Source organism: Balaenoptera musculus, chromosome 2 (genome assembly GCF_009873245.2).
Source record: "Balaenoptera musculus isolate JJ_BM4_2016_0621 chromosome 2, mBalMus1.pri.v3, whole genome shotgun sequence".
Taxonomy (NCBI): Eukaryota; Metazoa; Chordata; class Mammalia; order Artiodactyla; family Balaenopteridae; genus Balaenoptera; species Balaenoptera musculus.
Genome location: NC_045786.1, coordinates 17,603,709 through 17,618,666, shown reverse-complemented (window position 1 = coordinate 17,618,666; position 14,958 = coordinate 17,603,709). Strand labels below are relative to the sequence as shown.

Genomic DNA, 14,958 nt, shown 5'->3' with positions numbered 1-14,958 from the left:
GGTATTAACCCCAAATTATAACTGCTTCTTGCATTGTGCAAAGAAAAATGACATATGTGGTTTCTTATAGGCAGTAACATTTTATTTTCAAGAGTGCATTTAAATTCATAGGTATACCTGGAATACATTTTCTCTCCCATCATTTATTCGTTTAAAGCCACACAGAGTTGTCTGCTAGGAAGACTCATGCCTGCAGAATTCTGCTTCTGTCCACGGCTCAGCCCCCATTTCTCACAGGGGCTTGTGGAAGTTCAATCTGGATTTCTCCACCATCCCTGGGGTTTTAGATTCTACCATTCACCCTCACAGTATTCAAAGACTGTCTGTTTAGAAAGGTTTATTAGAATACGATCTCTTTGATAGTTTTATATTGATAGTTTTTGAAAGCTTGCTACATAATATTACTTTTGTGCTGAGTTTTACCATATGCCTCCCTGGAAGTGTGGCCTGAAGACTGATCAGTCCTTTCTGGTAGAAACCAACTTGTATTATTTCTGTGAAATTTACTAGTTAGGAGGGGCCCCCTCAGGCTCACAATGGAATATCTTTTTTCGTGTATTTATTGTTGAGTCCTGAAATTATGTATGTCTGTGCATGTGTGCGTTCTTTGTAGCTGGAGGAATTCCCCTCGAAAAAGTAAAGCTAAATTTTTCTCACTCCTGCCTGAGCCCAGTGACAGGCTAATAAGGAAGAATGATGATAGTAATAAAATGGGGCGAGGGGTACATTCCTGAGATTTTGCTGCTTATAAAATGATAGCCCTGTTACCGAATGACCACAGAGGGACTTGGCGTGAGACCCGGTCCCAAGTCTTTCTGATGGAGAGAGATGACCCTCCCTGTGACTCATCACATCAGAAGCAAGTGCGGTATTAACAACTTTGGTGACCACCTTTTCAACCCAGAGAACATAGCTGTACATTTTTAATTTGTTATGATTTATAACACTGAAATTGGTGTGAAATGGACCACAAATCATGGGTGTCAGAATCTGAAAATGAATTTTATCAGCTGAGGAAAGTGAGTGCCTCTGGGATTTGCATAAGTTTCTCATAATTCTTTTCATAGTACAGATGATGAGTATAACTGAAAATAAACTGAAAATGACATGATATTTACTAAGTAGCTAATTTCACATGTACACGTAAACATATATAAGTATAGCCATTTAGCCTCACTTTAGACTTTCCCTGTAATTCAAGGTGATTTGTACCTACCCATGGAAATATTTGTCTAAAATCCTTATAGTAAATATTAAGACCATTCGTTACATCTCACAAATATCTGGGATTATCTATAGAAAAATGTGAACATTAAAACAAGGTATTCACCAACTTTATTTTTTCACTGTACAAACTTGGAAGAGAGAATTTATACCAATATAAAAATGCTAAGATTGAAGAAAGATCTATCCCCAAATTTCAGATGTTGTAAATACCTTTCAGCATCACAAAAGAGCTGCCCTTGTTAGAAACTAACTTTGCATGCATAATTAATTTGAGCACCACATTCCTCCTTCACAACCAGAAGAGAAATTGAATTCAGGTGTTTGGTGAACATATGGAGGATTTACTGAGAATTTATGACCTGTGGTTTGAGTGTAAAACCCCAAGATACTTGCTGATAAAACTTAATGAAGCTTGTGCAGAGGAGCTATTTTTATTTGTAGTTTGGTAATTGATACATTTCTTGGTTTAACCCTCCCACCCTTTCCCCCATTCCTCATAAATCTTCCCGTCTGAGAGGTAGAGCCACAGCAGAAAGCCAGTCTTCTTAGCCTGGTCCCACTAATGCGTACCTAAGCTGAAGTTCAGAGTTGGCTTTGTCATGGCATTTTAGCCTGTTCCTTCCCTTTTAATTTAGCAATTTATGCCTCTTCACCTGCACAGGTGACAGGAGGCAAACCATGGGCCATGGGAAGAAGTGCTTCCAGGTTCCTCTAAGAGAAGCAAAAGTTTTAAGGAAGCAAAGATGAGGCACAATGTAGCCCATTGTTAGAATTTAGGCAACACATTCATTGCCATTTAGAGGCTTTTCTTTTTCCCCTAGGAGAAGCACACTTTGGGGGACAGGAACCCGCCACAAACACACCCTAACACTCTCTCTCTGCTACTCTGTCTGTCCCTAGGATTTCACAAAGAATGCTCCTGATTTGAGTGCCAGGAAAGAGAACATACGACACGTGCTCCATTTTACCATACGGGGTGTAATGGGTTTAATGAGAAACCTGGGTTTGCTCACTAATTTACAGCAATTAAGAACTCGGTTCTGACATCTGTAGATTATAACTACTTGTCTGGCGATTACAAGATCAGGAATATTTTATGGAATTGCTAATCAGTAGAGAAAAAATATCTAAGTGAGAAGAGCGTTGTTTACCTGCAGCCTCTGAATGGCGTTGGTTCCTGGTCCCTGAGCTAACATCCCTTCTTAGTTCAGTAACGTCACCCCCCCACCACCAACAACACTTTAGTCATCCCTGTTCAAGAACTTGTTTATATCCACTTTATCATGCTGACAATCTGTCTGTTTTGAAAGGATTACAACTCCGTACATCGACGCGTAACATCACAGTAAGACATTGCTTAATGATCTGAGACGCTTGTGGTCATTGCTGGCTGCCTGTTTTCCAAAGCTATGTGACAGGTCTGCCCTACATATGTTTTCTCCAGTGTCACTTTTTTGCCTGCTCCAGTTCGGTCGTCTGTTTTAAGTGACATCCAGGAAATAGTTGAATTTTGGACTTGCCGTTGGTACTAATAAAGGCACTAAAAGCTTTTCCGTTGCTAGGATGTAAGAAGAATTAATCAAGCAAGGGAGGGAAATACGCTCTAGTTTTTCTCCAATGAAAATGTTTCCAAAAATACGAGTAGTCTTGCAGGATAGGTTGTTCCCATACTGTGCTGGATCTTTAGTCTTTGCGTCTCTGTAAATACCAAGGAAATCAATAAAAAGATAACATTTCCCTTAAATAAGTCGACTAAAACCCAGAAACCTTGCACGAAGTTTGAGTTGTTAGCTAAAGACATCGTCAAGGCTTGGAGAAGTCAGAGGTCAGCAGAACAGAATCTGAGTATAAATGAATGGAGTCTTGGAAGCTTTAACTTACTATCTCCTTTCTAAGTGTGCTGGGATGCAAACATAATGAGGTTTCAGCATCCTGACTGTGGCATCCCAGGACCCGGAGAGGATAGGTCTTTGAAGTGCCGGCAGGTGGAGGAGAAAAAGTTCCTTAAGCAGAGAGGCTGGCACTTTTCCCAACTGGTGTGCCCATGGAATACCTGGGGGGAGGTGATAGAAATATATCAACAGGAAAAAGCTTCGAGTGTGGAGCTGCTTTATTTCCATGGTCTCAGATATAATTTGGAAATCGGCTTTTGCATTTTTTTTTAATTGGGAAAAAGAAGAATGTCCTTTTGCATCCCCAGTAATTGGATGCCAAGTACAGGTATGAAATTCACTAGCATTTGGAATAGAATTTTGTACGTAGACCAAAAAGTAAATTGCTAGGGCTGAGAAGTATAGAGCAAAAATGAAGAGGCCGAAGGTATGAGATGATACGGTTAACCAGAATCTTTACTGTGCACCTATTCTTTTGCAAATTGGGGATTTGAAGGAGATGTGTTACAAACTGAATCCTTGGCAAAGTAACTAAAACCCGTTTTAACCAGGAATATATCCTTGTGGGTTGTGTGTCGACCCGGATCCTAGCAGGTCACCAATTTCTGCCGGAAAGAGAAACTAGGATATGTCCTTGAGTTTGGTTTTACCAAACGACCTGGTTGGTGGGTCTGTTCTCCCCACACTCTGGGAAAACATTGTTGCTTTGGCCTTTTGAGGGCTGATTTGCAGAGATCACAGAACCAGAGTGGGGTGTTTTGGTGAAGTGATGGGGAGGTTGACAAAAGGAGTTACCCTAAGCCATTGGGTAGATTTCCATGGGGTGTTCTTGGCTGTACACTGGTGTCTAGTGGAAAGTGCACTCCATTGGTTTCACGTGTTAAGGTCTGGCAGCTACCATCTTTCAGTGACATCTTGTGCAATAGTATTTCCTTTGTGTAATTTTTCCAGGAGACCAGAACTTTGGAGCGATGAATCATATAAATGATAGTGGTAAAACTCATTCATCAAGTAGGATTCCTCTCTTTTACTCTGCTCTTCTAACCAACAGGCTTTGCAACAGGCAATATTTATTCGGTTGCAACTGTGGACAAGGCATAGTTCTGTGAGCCCTTCCAGGCCACTTGATTTCATTTAATAAGTGTGTACAACGCCCTCACATTGTTTAAGGTGACATGGTGGTGATAGTGGTGGTGTGTGTGTATATGCTAAAGAGAGCAAGGTTTAGGGAGTTTAGGTGTTATCTTTTGTTGTCATCAGAGGGAGACCTGCCGTACAATCCCATTGCAAACCCCTGTTTGCATCATATCCACTAACATCTTACCGGCCAAATCAAGTCACACAGCCAAGGCCATCATCAGTGGGTATCAGTTTTTGCTGCAGAGCAAGTTAACACAGACTTAGCTTCAAAGAACACATGTTTATTGTATAAGTTTCCGTGGGTCTGGGGTCTGGCCACAGCTTAGCGGATTCCCCCGGCTCAAGGTCTCATCCCGGTGCCATCAAGGTATCAGCCAGGCTGGGTTCTCACTTGGAGGCTGTGCTAGGGAAGCCCCACTTCCCTGCTCCGGGAGTTGTTGGCATTATTCTGTTCTTTGAAGCTGTAGGATTCGTGACAGCTTCCTTCTTCAAAGCCAGAAAGGGGAAAGATGGACTTGTAAGATGGACCCTGTGTTCTTATTTAACCACATACATATAGTCATACACATTTCTTGACCTTTGCCTCATTTCACTGGATAGAAGCAAGTCACACTTGACATTGTGTGGCCCTGCCCACACTCATGTGTTTGGGTTGCACAAAGGTTGGAATCCCAGAGGCAGGGATCATGGGACACCTGAAAGTCTGTCCATCATAAATATTTGCTAACAATTTACCTGCCACAGGGATGTGATGTACAAAATATATATATATATCTATATATATATCTATATATAGATATATATATATATATCTATATATATATATTACATGATTGTAATGAAGGCCTAAACTTAAGGAAGAGAAACACACACCCATCTAAGTACCAAACACTGTAAAACAGTATTTGGGTCAGAGGACAAGGATTATTGAGGAATTGAAAGGAAAAGATGAACATGGGCTGCAGTAGTTAGGAAAGGCTTCAAGGAGGTGGCATTTGATTTCTTTGACTTCCTGGTAGAATTGGAAAGATGGAAAGAAAAAGAAAGGGCATTACAGAAAGAAAGATTCGAGCAAATTTATCTCCTCTCTTCCTTGGGAGCGTCTCTTCTCTTATACTAGAGTCTAGAATCATCTCCCCCTTCTGAGCCCATGAATCCATCCCCTCCCTCTGTCTTCCTCCTCTCTTGGCTTTCCCTTCCTCCTTCCTTCTATAGGAAGGAGAGTGTGTACCAAGATGGTACCTCCTTGTTCAGAGCAATGAGTGGTTATTCTCCCTTCCACTGAATTCTGGGTCTTAAGGCTATGCCCTCTATTCCAGTTTTCTGGATTTCCCTTGCATAATTAAACATGCAAATGTGAAAGTATTTTTAGTCCATAAAGAATTCATCAGTCACGTCACAAACACCTCTCTCTCAGCATAAGCTGGTCTGAAAAGATAGGTCAGAACTCAAGCCTGCAGGCCAGCGTGCCCAGTGTTAGACAGATCCGGAGCAGAGGCAAGGCTGCAAGGACAATGCCCAGTGGTCTTTTTTTTTTAATATTTGCTTCTTGGGCCTGTTACTAGGGGTCCACTAGACTTATCTCGGTGCAGTGAAAGTAAATAACCTAGAAAAGCAACATTATAAAATAGGCAGCATCTGTAGAATATAAAGTAGAGCTTACAAGCTAGCAGGCAACAGACATTTTTTTGTCTCACCTAGGATTGACAAATTAAAATAAGCCAACGTTTAAAATTAGAAGGTAGGGTGAGGACTATAATTCTGACTTCTCTCAAAGAAAAAAAGTTAGAAGACAACATCAGACCCATATCCTTTCAGGGCAATAATCTACTGGAACCAAGTAAGGGCCTCCCTTTCTAGACCATATTTCTCCCAGTTGTCACAGAACATACTTCATGCTTCCAGCGCACGAAGGGTCTCCTTCACTCTTTAGTTAATTGCCCTGCAGGCATTGGAATTTGTCCCAACTATGAAGCCTGCAGGCCTTGTTTTCAAAGTGTTGCCCATAGAGCACTTGCAGTGCTTTCAAATGCATGCAGATTCCTGGGCCCTGCACTAGCCAGGCTGACTCAGAATATCTCAAGATGAGTCTCAATCGGCATTTTTGAAAAAGCCCTCTGGATGATGAGATTCATACACAAGACGTGTCTAGTGGTGAGAGCCGCGATTATGAAGTTTCTTTCCTCATTCAGTGCACCTGTGCAGCACAGATGCAGGGCAGGCTCAGATGCTTATCTACAAATAGGATTGTGGCTGCCGTTAGCATGGATTGGTGTTTTCAGCTACTTTTGCTTGTGAAGCACATCGCAGGAGTCCAATCTGAAGGTTTTAAAACTTAGTACTCTGTGTGATCTACCTCTGATAGGAGAGAGTACATTCCCACGGTAATTGCATGGGAAAGAGTTAGGTTCCGTCTAAGTCAGGGTTAGGTTGTACATGTGTGTTAAGGATCTCCATAGTGTATGATCCAATGTACGCTTTCTTGACCCTGTCAGAAAAAATCCCAGATCATTACAGAACCAAAACCCTCTTCATTTAGTTTAAAATACACACACACACACACACACACACACACACACATGAGTGTGTGCACGTGTATAAACACCAATGTGTAAGAAAGGCTAAATGCTAATGTTGGACATAAACCGTGTAGATTTTTTTTACCCAAAAAGCCTCTCTGTCATTCCCATCCTCATCCCTCCTTTCTGTACACTATTGGTAAATTATGATTTACTGACTCCTCATTAAGAGTTTTATTGTCTCATTCACGCATCTGATCAACTTAGGTGATATCTTTATCATATTCCTCAGCAAAAAAAAAAAAATAATGAGCAACTTTAAGTTGGCAATGAACCCAAATATAAGTTGATTGGGGTCTGCAGGCATTCGTCACGAATGCTAATGGATATTTCAAATTTCCTTTGGCCTTCTTGGCAGAAGAGGTAACCAGGAGCTTTAGAAATCCAGATGTGAGCTATTGGCCCTTAGAGCCTGGCCTGGGAGGCAGAACTAAGCAGATGCAGTGGTTCCATCTCTAGAAGCCAGGGTTTCACCTGCAGACTGCCAGCTGTTATTCCCCAGGGATTCTTGATGGGCTTCCAGTCTTTGGAAATCCCCATCCACCAGAAAACCACTGCAGCCTTCAACCCTCGGGTGCTTTGCTAGTCTTAGGCAGGTCAGTCTGCTTCCTCTAGAGCATAAGAAGAAAGGAAGCAAGGAAAAGAGAGTGAAACAGTGGTCTCGCCAGCTGCTCAGATTTGGAAATAAGGTCAGAAGTGACTTCCAGAACTTGTCTTGTCCTATGAGAAGCATGAAGGTCACCAGAACTTAAAATTAAGGACCTGGGTCCACTTCCCTTGTTGTGAGACTGAGAATGTAAATTGGTACAGCCACTATGGAGAACAGTATGGAGGTTCCTTAAAAAACTAAAAATAGAGCTACCATATGACCCAGCAATCCCACTCCTGGACATATATCTAGAGAAAAACATGGTTCAAAAGGATACATGCACCCCAATGTTCACTGCAGCGCTGTTTACAATAGGCAAGACATGGAAGCAGCCTAAATATCCATCGACAGATGAATGGATAAAGAAGATGTGGTACACATATACAATGGTATATTACTCAGCCATTAAAAAGAATGAAATAATGCCATTCACAGTAACATGGATGGACCTGGAGATTACCATACTAAGTGAAGTAAGACAGAGAAAGACAAATATCATATGATATTGCTTATATGCGGAATCTAAAAAAAATTTTTTTAATGATGCAAAAACTTATTTACAAAACAGAAACAGACTTACAGACTTAGAGAACGAATTTACAGTTACCAAGGGGGAAAGGTGGGGGGGGGGGAATAGATTGGGAATTTTGGATTGACATGTACACACTGCTATATTTAAAATAGATGATCAACAAGGACCTACTGTATAGCACAGGGAACTCTGCTCAATATTCTGTAATAACCTAAATGGGAAAAGAATTTGAAAAAGAATAGATACAAGTATACGTATAACTGAATCACTTTTTTGGGAGACTGCGCATTCAGGTAATCACAAATAGTAAGAAGAGGTCCGTTTTCACCAACGGTTTGGACTTCATGGACCTAATAATTATGTGGTTAAAACTGTCTGTGCTACATGAAAATAATAGGGAAATATTTCTACTAAGACTTGTAAAATATTTCGCCAGGCAAGCCTCCTACAATCCCCCTATTAAAAGCTGTGAAGTATGCAGGGGACAAAAGAGTCACAGCTGGAAAGAGGGCAGTGAGGTGAATGAATTTTCACTTTCCTAGCCTTTGTCTTATGAATCTATCCACGTACCTACACCATCACAGTTTCACATGGAGAGTGAGGAGTTCTGTGGATTGGGCGTTCCATCTGGAAAATGTATCTGCTGGGACAAGATAAGATGCTGTATATATGATTTAAAAGCCAGTAGGAATAACACCCTGCTAGGCTCAGGAGTGTGGAGGGGAAGTTTGAAGTGGTACCCGTATGTAGACGGAAGCTTCATGTTGTCAACTAGCACATGTTACAGGTTAACTTTCCATGTTCTCTGGCTGATCGGTTCCAAAGATCTAAAGATCGATCAGAAGAGGAACAAAGGGAACACAAGTTTTCATTGACTGGGACAATCATCAAATTGAATGTATCGACAGGATATTCCGGAAGCTCTCATGAAATTGATAGAAACATAAGGGTGATAGAAACCCACCGAGGAGATGAAGTGATGAAAGACAATCCCCTCTTCTTAGAAGATGTTCATGTTATGGTCCTGGATGTGATCATTTTCAATTTGAGATTTTCAAACCTTTGGAATTCTTGAAACTATGTGAAATTATACAAAGACATGTTAGTTTGAGAATTTTATAGGCTCTCCTCTGACAGACTTTCTCTTTCCAGGCCACCTCTCACAAATGACATTACCCAGGGGGCTGTGCAGCCAAAAGAACTCAGATCCACTCTGAGTCACCAGGGCAACATGTCTTCAATGAAGGGACCCATCCTCCTATTGGCTGACAGCTTCCCATTCTGCCAGCAGCTTGGAGGGGTATATGTGATAAATATAAGACTTGGTTCTTGTCCTCAAGAAGTCTGAAGTTTTGTTGGAAAACTATATACCTAATGTGCTTGAATAGCTGTCCGGATTGGATGTAATTTTGTGCTTAGGGAATGGAATCCACCAAAAGTGCTGTGAGATTTAAGATTGATTTTGGTTATATCTATTACTCTTGCAAAATACTGTTTTAAATATGTATGTAATTTAATAGGGGATGGGCTTTGGTGTCTGCTGTGTGTTTTACTAAATGAAACAACAGGGTATAGTGAGATGAGGCTGGGTTAGTGGCCAGAAAATTCTGGATTCTAGTCTCACATTCCCCACCGGCTAGAGAAAGACTGGAGACTTTAAACAAGTTACTTATCTTCTCTGAATGGCAGTTTCTACCTTTGTGTGTGTGTGTGTGTGTGTGTGTGTGTGTGTGAAATACTACCTTCTGCACCTATCTTATAAGCTTTCTGTGAAGATAAAACAGAATTCAAAGCTATAAAAAAAAGAAGGTAAAATTATTATGAACTCATTGGTTCAATCAAACTACCACCTGAGGTTGTTTTTAAAATGCTTTTCATGTATACTGTGAGTGTTGGATTTTGTGTATAGACGTCTGAAAACTCATAAATAAGAACTTCATATAATGGCATTATGAAAGTAATACTGCACGTTTGTGAGTCTATATCGTATGGTGTTGTGTCACTTGATTGTTACAACTATGATATTTAGAGCAAAAAGGATTCTTATGTGCACTTCCTATATATAAAGAAGCCGCAGCCCAGAGACATTAAGTGTCTTACTTTAAGAAGCTGGAGGAGCTAGGACTGGACCCTGGTATTTCCGACTTTTCATGCAATGTCCTTTCCAAAAAATTTTTGCTGCCAACACCTTGCCAGATCACCGAGAGGAAATGAGGCTTTTAAAGAGCTGCGTAAAAAAGGAATGTCTAAAAATACCACTTGCCCTCTTGAATATCTGTCTAAGATCACCTCAGTAAGTCTTAATCATGAGAACAAAATGAAAACATATTTCAAATGCCTAGATATTGTCTTAAAATTTCACTTCCTCTCAAACAGCACCATTTCACAGCAAGCTGCCATTTTTTCCTAGCAACTGCCATCCACAGATTGTATTTCTGAAGGGTGTTCACTGTTGCCTGTTTTGTCTTTTAGCAACAGATCAACTCCTAGCAACCATGATCGGATACAGCGTCTCCGGCAAGAATTTCAGCAAGCAAAGCAGGATGAAGATGTGGAAGATCGGCGACGTACCTATAGCTTTGAACAACCCTGGGTGAGTGTTTGGTGCCTTGGCACAGTTGTAGGAAGTCCTGCAACTTCCCTGCAGTAAAAGCCACTGAGCTGTGACCTCAGACCTTTATGAAACAAGACAAGATGGAGCCAAATTCCTTTGACCTTTAGTATATTGACCTTTTCCTCATTTCCATCTGGGTTTCATCACTGCTAATTTCATTTTATATCTTGTTGCACCATCTGTCCGCTGCAGAGTAGGTTTCATTTGCCTGATGACAAGACAGAGAGGAGTATTCTGACTCTCAACTATGCATTTTTTAAAGTTTAGTGAAGTATTTTTCTATATACATTTTTCTGAGAGTCAGAGCCTGAATAAATCAGTTCAACACGTCTATGGTGTATCTACTCTACGCAAAGTACAGTATTTAGAGATTCTTGATTCTCCCTCGTCTCCTGTGTGCATTTGTTGAGCCCCTTCCAGGTCTCTGCCTCTAGCCCATCTCCAGTCCTCCCTCCCATCGCCGCCAGAGGGACCCTTCTACAGCAGCGCTCTGAATGGCTTCTCAATGCCCCCAAGATAATAAGTCCAGATTCCACAGTGTGGCGGGCTAATTAATCCTCCCAATCTAGCCCCAGACTTGGGCTCTGATCTTGTGTTTTGCCTTAGAGATGATGTCACTTCTGGGAATGGGAGGCATTGGAGCAGATTTGGGGGTTCAAGATGATGGGAATTGTGAAGGCTTTCATTGGAAACCTGAGAGAGAGAGTAAACTAGAGATGAGTAAATAAGCTGCCTGAGGCAGGAAAATCTAACTGAGGGTATTAGTAAGTCCAGTCAACATGATAGTGTGACCATAGCCAATAATGCTTTGAGAACTGGGAATAGAAAAATAATTTTTAAAAAATTAATTAACTAACATTTATTTTTGGCTGCATTGGGTCATCGTTGCTGCACGTGGGCTTTGTCTCTAGTTGCGGCGAGCGGGGGCTCCTCTTCGTTGCGGTGCGCAGGCTTCTCATTGCGGTGGCTTCTCTTGTTGCGGAACACGGGCTCTAGGCGCACAGGCTTCAGTAGTTGTAGCACGCAGGCTCAGTAGTAGTGGCTCGCGGGCTATAGAGCGCAGGCTCAGTAGTTGTGGCGCACGGGCTTAGTTGCTCTGGGCATGTGGGATCTTCCCGGACAAGGGCTCCAACCTGTGTCCGCTGCATTGGCAGGCGGATTCTTAACCACTGCGCCACCAAAGGAAGTCCCGGAAAATAATTTTTTTTTAAAAAATTTATCTTATTGAAGAATAGTTGATTTACAATGTTGTGTTTATTTCTGCTGTACAGCAAAGTGATTCAGTTATACATATATATTCTTTTTCATATTCTATTCCATTATGGTTTATCACAGGATATTGAATAGAGTTCCCTGAGCTATACAGTAGGACCTTGTTGTTTAGAAAAATAATTTTTTAGATGAATTCTGTGATGAGGATTGGCAAGACAGACATGGCAGAAAGTCAAGGAAGGCAAGCCTGGTGAGGATACTGGTGAAGCACTGCCCCGTGTGGGCAGGGTGGTCAGTACAGCTCAGGGATGAATGGTATTCACCACAGGGATGAAGCGGTGGTCAGTACTGCTCTGATAGCCTGGGAGGCTGCTGGGAGTGGAGCTGGGGGTGCCAGCAGTCCAGGGTTATAAAGCTTAGGAGGCTGCGGTCAAAAGAGTGTATTTTTGGAGTCCAGGAAAATCTGGATGATGTTGGGATCAAAGGTGTCCCATCCATGCATGTGAGTTCCTGAAGTGGAGGAGTGATTAGGGCCCAAAAAGTGTATTGAGTTCAGTTCAACGTGTTGGGAATATGATTACACTCGATATTTGGGAGAGTATGGGCAGACGAAGAATGGTGTGAGAAAAGGCTGACATAGACCCGAGTGTGGTTAGATTGTAGGGAAGGAGAGATGAAGGTGGGAAGGTTCTAGGAACCTTCAATGCTAGATTGAAAGTCTGAACAAAAATGATATCAAGACAGAATGCCGGCCCACTAGCCAGGTTATAAAAAATAATTTTAAATTTTTTCTCCAGGCCTCAGTTTTCTTATTTGTAAACCAAGGGGGTTAGAGTAGCTGATTGTCAGTTACTAAACCTTTTGTTAGAATGAACATTTAAGAGGAATCTGGGGGTGTAGAGTAAAGCAGATGTCAGTAGAGCTCCTTGGGTTGAATACAGAGGCTGGTGCCGTGGGTCAGAGCTTCTCCAAGTGTAGTCCACGGACCAGCACCTTCAGCTTCTCCTGGGAGCTTGTCACACGTGCAGGTTCCTGGGCCCTGCCTCAGACTTACTGGATCTGAACTTCTGTGAGTGGGGCCCAGGAATCTGTATTTTAATAAGCCCTCTACATCATCTCGAAGGATGGTCAGCTCTGGGAAGCATTGCTCCAGAGTTTAGATCATCGCTGAGGTCCTTTTTGGTCCGAAAATCCAGCACCCTCAGTACACTCCACACAAAGCCAGAAAAGGTTCTGATCTGGGCTTTGGTGATCAAGTTGCAGTTTGTGGAAGGTTCATTTTGCAAATGAAAGAAGAAGAAGGAAAAATTGGAGAAGCCGTCCCAGTTTGAAGGACCTCACCTTGGTTCAAGTGAGGAAGATGGGACCTTAGAAAAGGCAATATGAGAACGGCATCCCGGAGGAAAAACTCAGGAAATCAATCGTAGCTGACTTTGGGAGGTTATAAAACATGTGCAACAGATTTAATACGTATGAAAATCTAATTGTCCTCTGCAACAATATCACTATTAATAATATTTAGTTTATTTTTCTAGATGATCAAGTAAACTGAGTCATTCCCATGTAGCAACAGGATGGAATTATGTTCATCTACTTCTGTTGTTTGGCTTAATCACTCTACCTAGTCCTGCTAGGTTTCCTAAAGCAGGCTTCTTTTGTGTTGCGGGGTAAACATCCTTAACTGTGTGTATTTGCAGAAAGGTGCTGAAAGGAAGAATGAAGCCAGTGGCAACCTGAAGGCATAAACAGCCGCTGCATATGGAAATGGTTCTCACACCCCGTAACTCTAGCAGCCCAGGCCTTCCAAGGGCTGTTCACTCCTCGTCCAGCCCAGGAAGGGCAGCGTCGTGCCATTTTACTTTACCAGGGAATGTGGATTATCCAACCAGCATGTTTTAGTCCGTAATTAATCATTTAACTCACCAAATTTCTTGAGTGTTGATTATGTTCTGTTATTGTGTTTGGTTCTGGAAAACAAAGAAAGAATGCCCTTAGGATCCTACAGTGGAGCTGATACAAAGGAAAGGCATGCTTTTACAGTCTTGAGAGGGGGATGCAGGGACTGTTGAACACAGAGGAACCACACCCAACTTGATTGTGGGTGGGCACAAAAAAGCTTGAAAGAACACCTCTTTGAAGTTGGAAGATATTTTAAATATATAACTTTGAGAAACAGAGGAATCTATCTTTGGGAACTAAAATTAATTGGAATTATTTCTGGTTAGTTATCCACAGGCAAGATCTCCAGGTTTGTTGGAGGCTAAATGAGCATTTCCTCCTTCTTAGCTCTAGAAGTTTTGCGCTAGGAGATGTGGCAACCGTTTGGTCCATTAGGTTTCTTTATAAGTTTTTTTTAATGCGGGGCATGAATATTTTGGCACATGTTTCTATGTTATCTGCTTAATATGAGCAATCATGTTGGGAAAAAAATGTTTGAGAATGTCTTGTACATTAGGAAACTCAACTACTGAAGGTCATAGGCCAAATTATTGTGTATCAAAATGCCGTAGCAACTTCAGATGGGCAACTTGGCTTATATAATCATTTCCTGTAATGACTGAGCGGGGAATTATTTGGATGACAGGCTGATTACCTTGGGAATGGAATAATTTCCTAAATTGTGCGTCAGAAGTTGACCTTCTCCATTTATTTAATTATTTATTTGTTTATCAAACAATTGGGATCTTGCTGTGTACTCTCCATTCTGCAGATCATGTAAATGAGTGTAAAGTGACTGTAATTCTACTCAGTGTCTTAATTTTCATACAAATTCTCACTGTTGCCTTATTAAGAGCTGCTCAGTTGTTCAAAATGTAACGTAGCCTATAGTTTTTATTATCTGTTTTACAAAATGAGCTTTGAATATCTTGGAATCTTGATTCTTTTCCTGTATGTATTCTGACCTTGAAAGCTCACTGTGTTTGGAAAGGATGAGGCCATGATCTCACCCACTGGAATTATTTGTAATCATTTTAGTGTTAAGGAACCACAAGCCCATCTTCAAGCTGTGTGTACAGCTTAGACTATATTAATTGAAATTGTCCCGCTTGTCAGAAATGCCCACACATGAAGTGCAGTCAGATGTATCATTTAGAAAAATATCCAAGCCAATG

General features: G+C 41.4%; 1 protein-coding gene across 13 annotated transcripts in view; it reads left to right on the top strand.

Moving 5' to 3' along the window:
* The window catches only part of PARD3 (par-3 family cell polarity regulator), a 629,285-nt gene that overhangs the window by 598,703 nt on the left and 15,624 nt on the right, over positions 1-14,958 (top strand). For all 13 annotated transcript variants that reach the window (XM_036842192.1, XM_036842191.1, XM_036842188.1 and 10 more), the window contains one exon: positions 10,492-10,612. In XM_036842192.1, the coding sequence (XP_036698087.1) occupies positions 10,492-10,612 (121 nt within the window). The remainder of the gene's footprint in view (positions 1-10,491; positions 10,613-14,958) is intronic.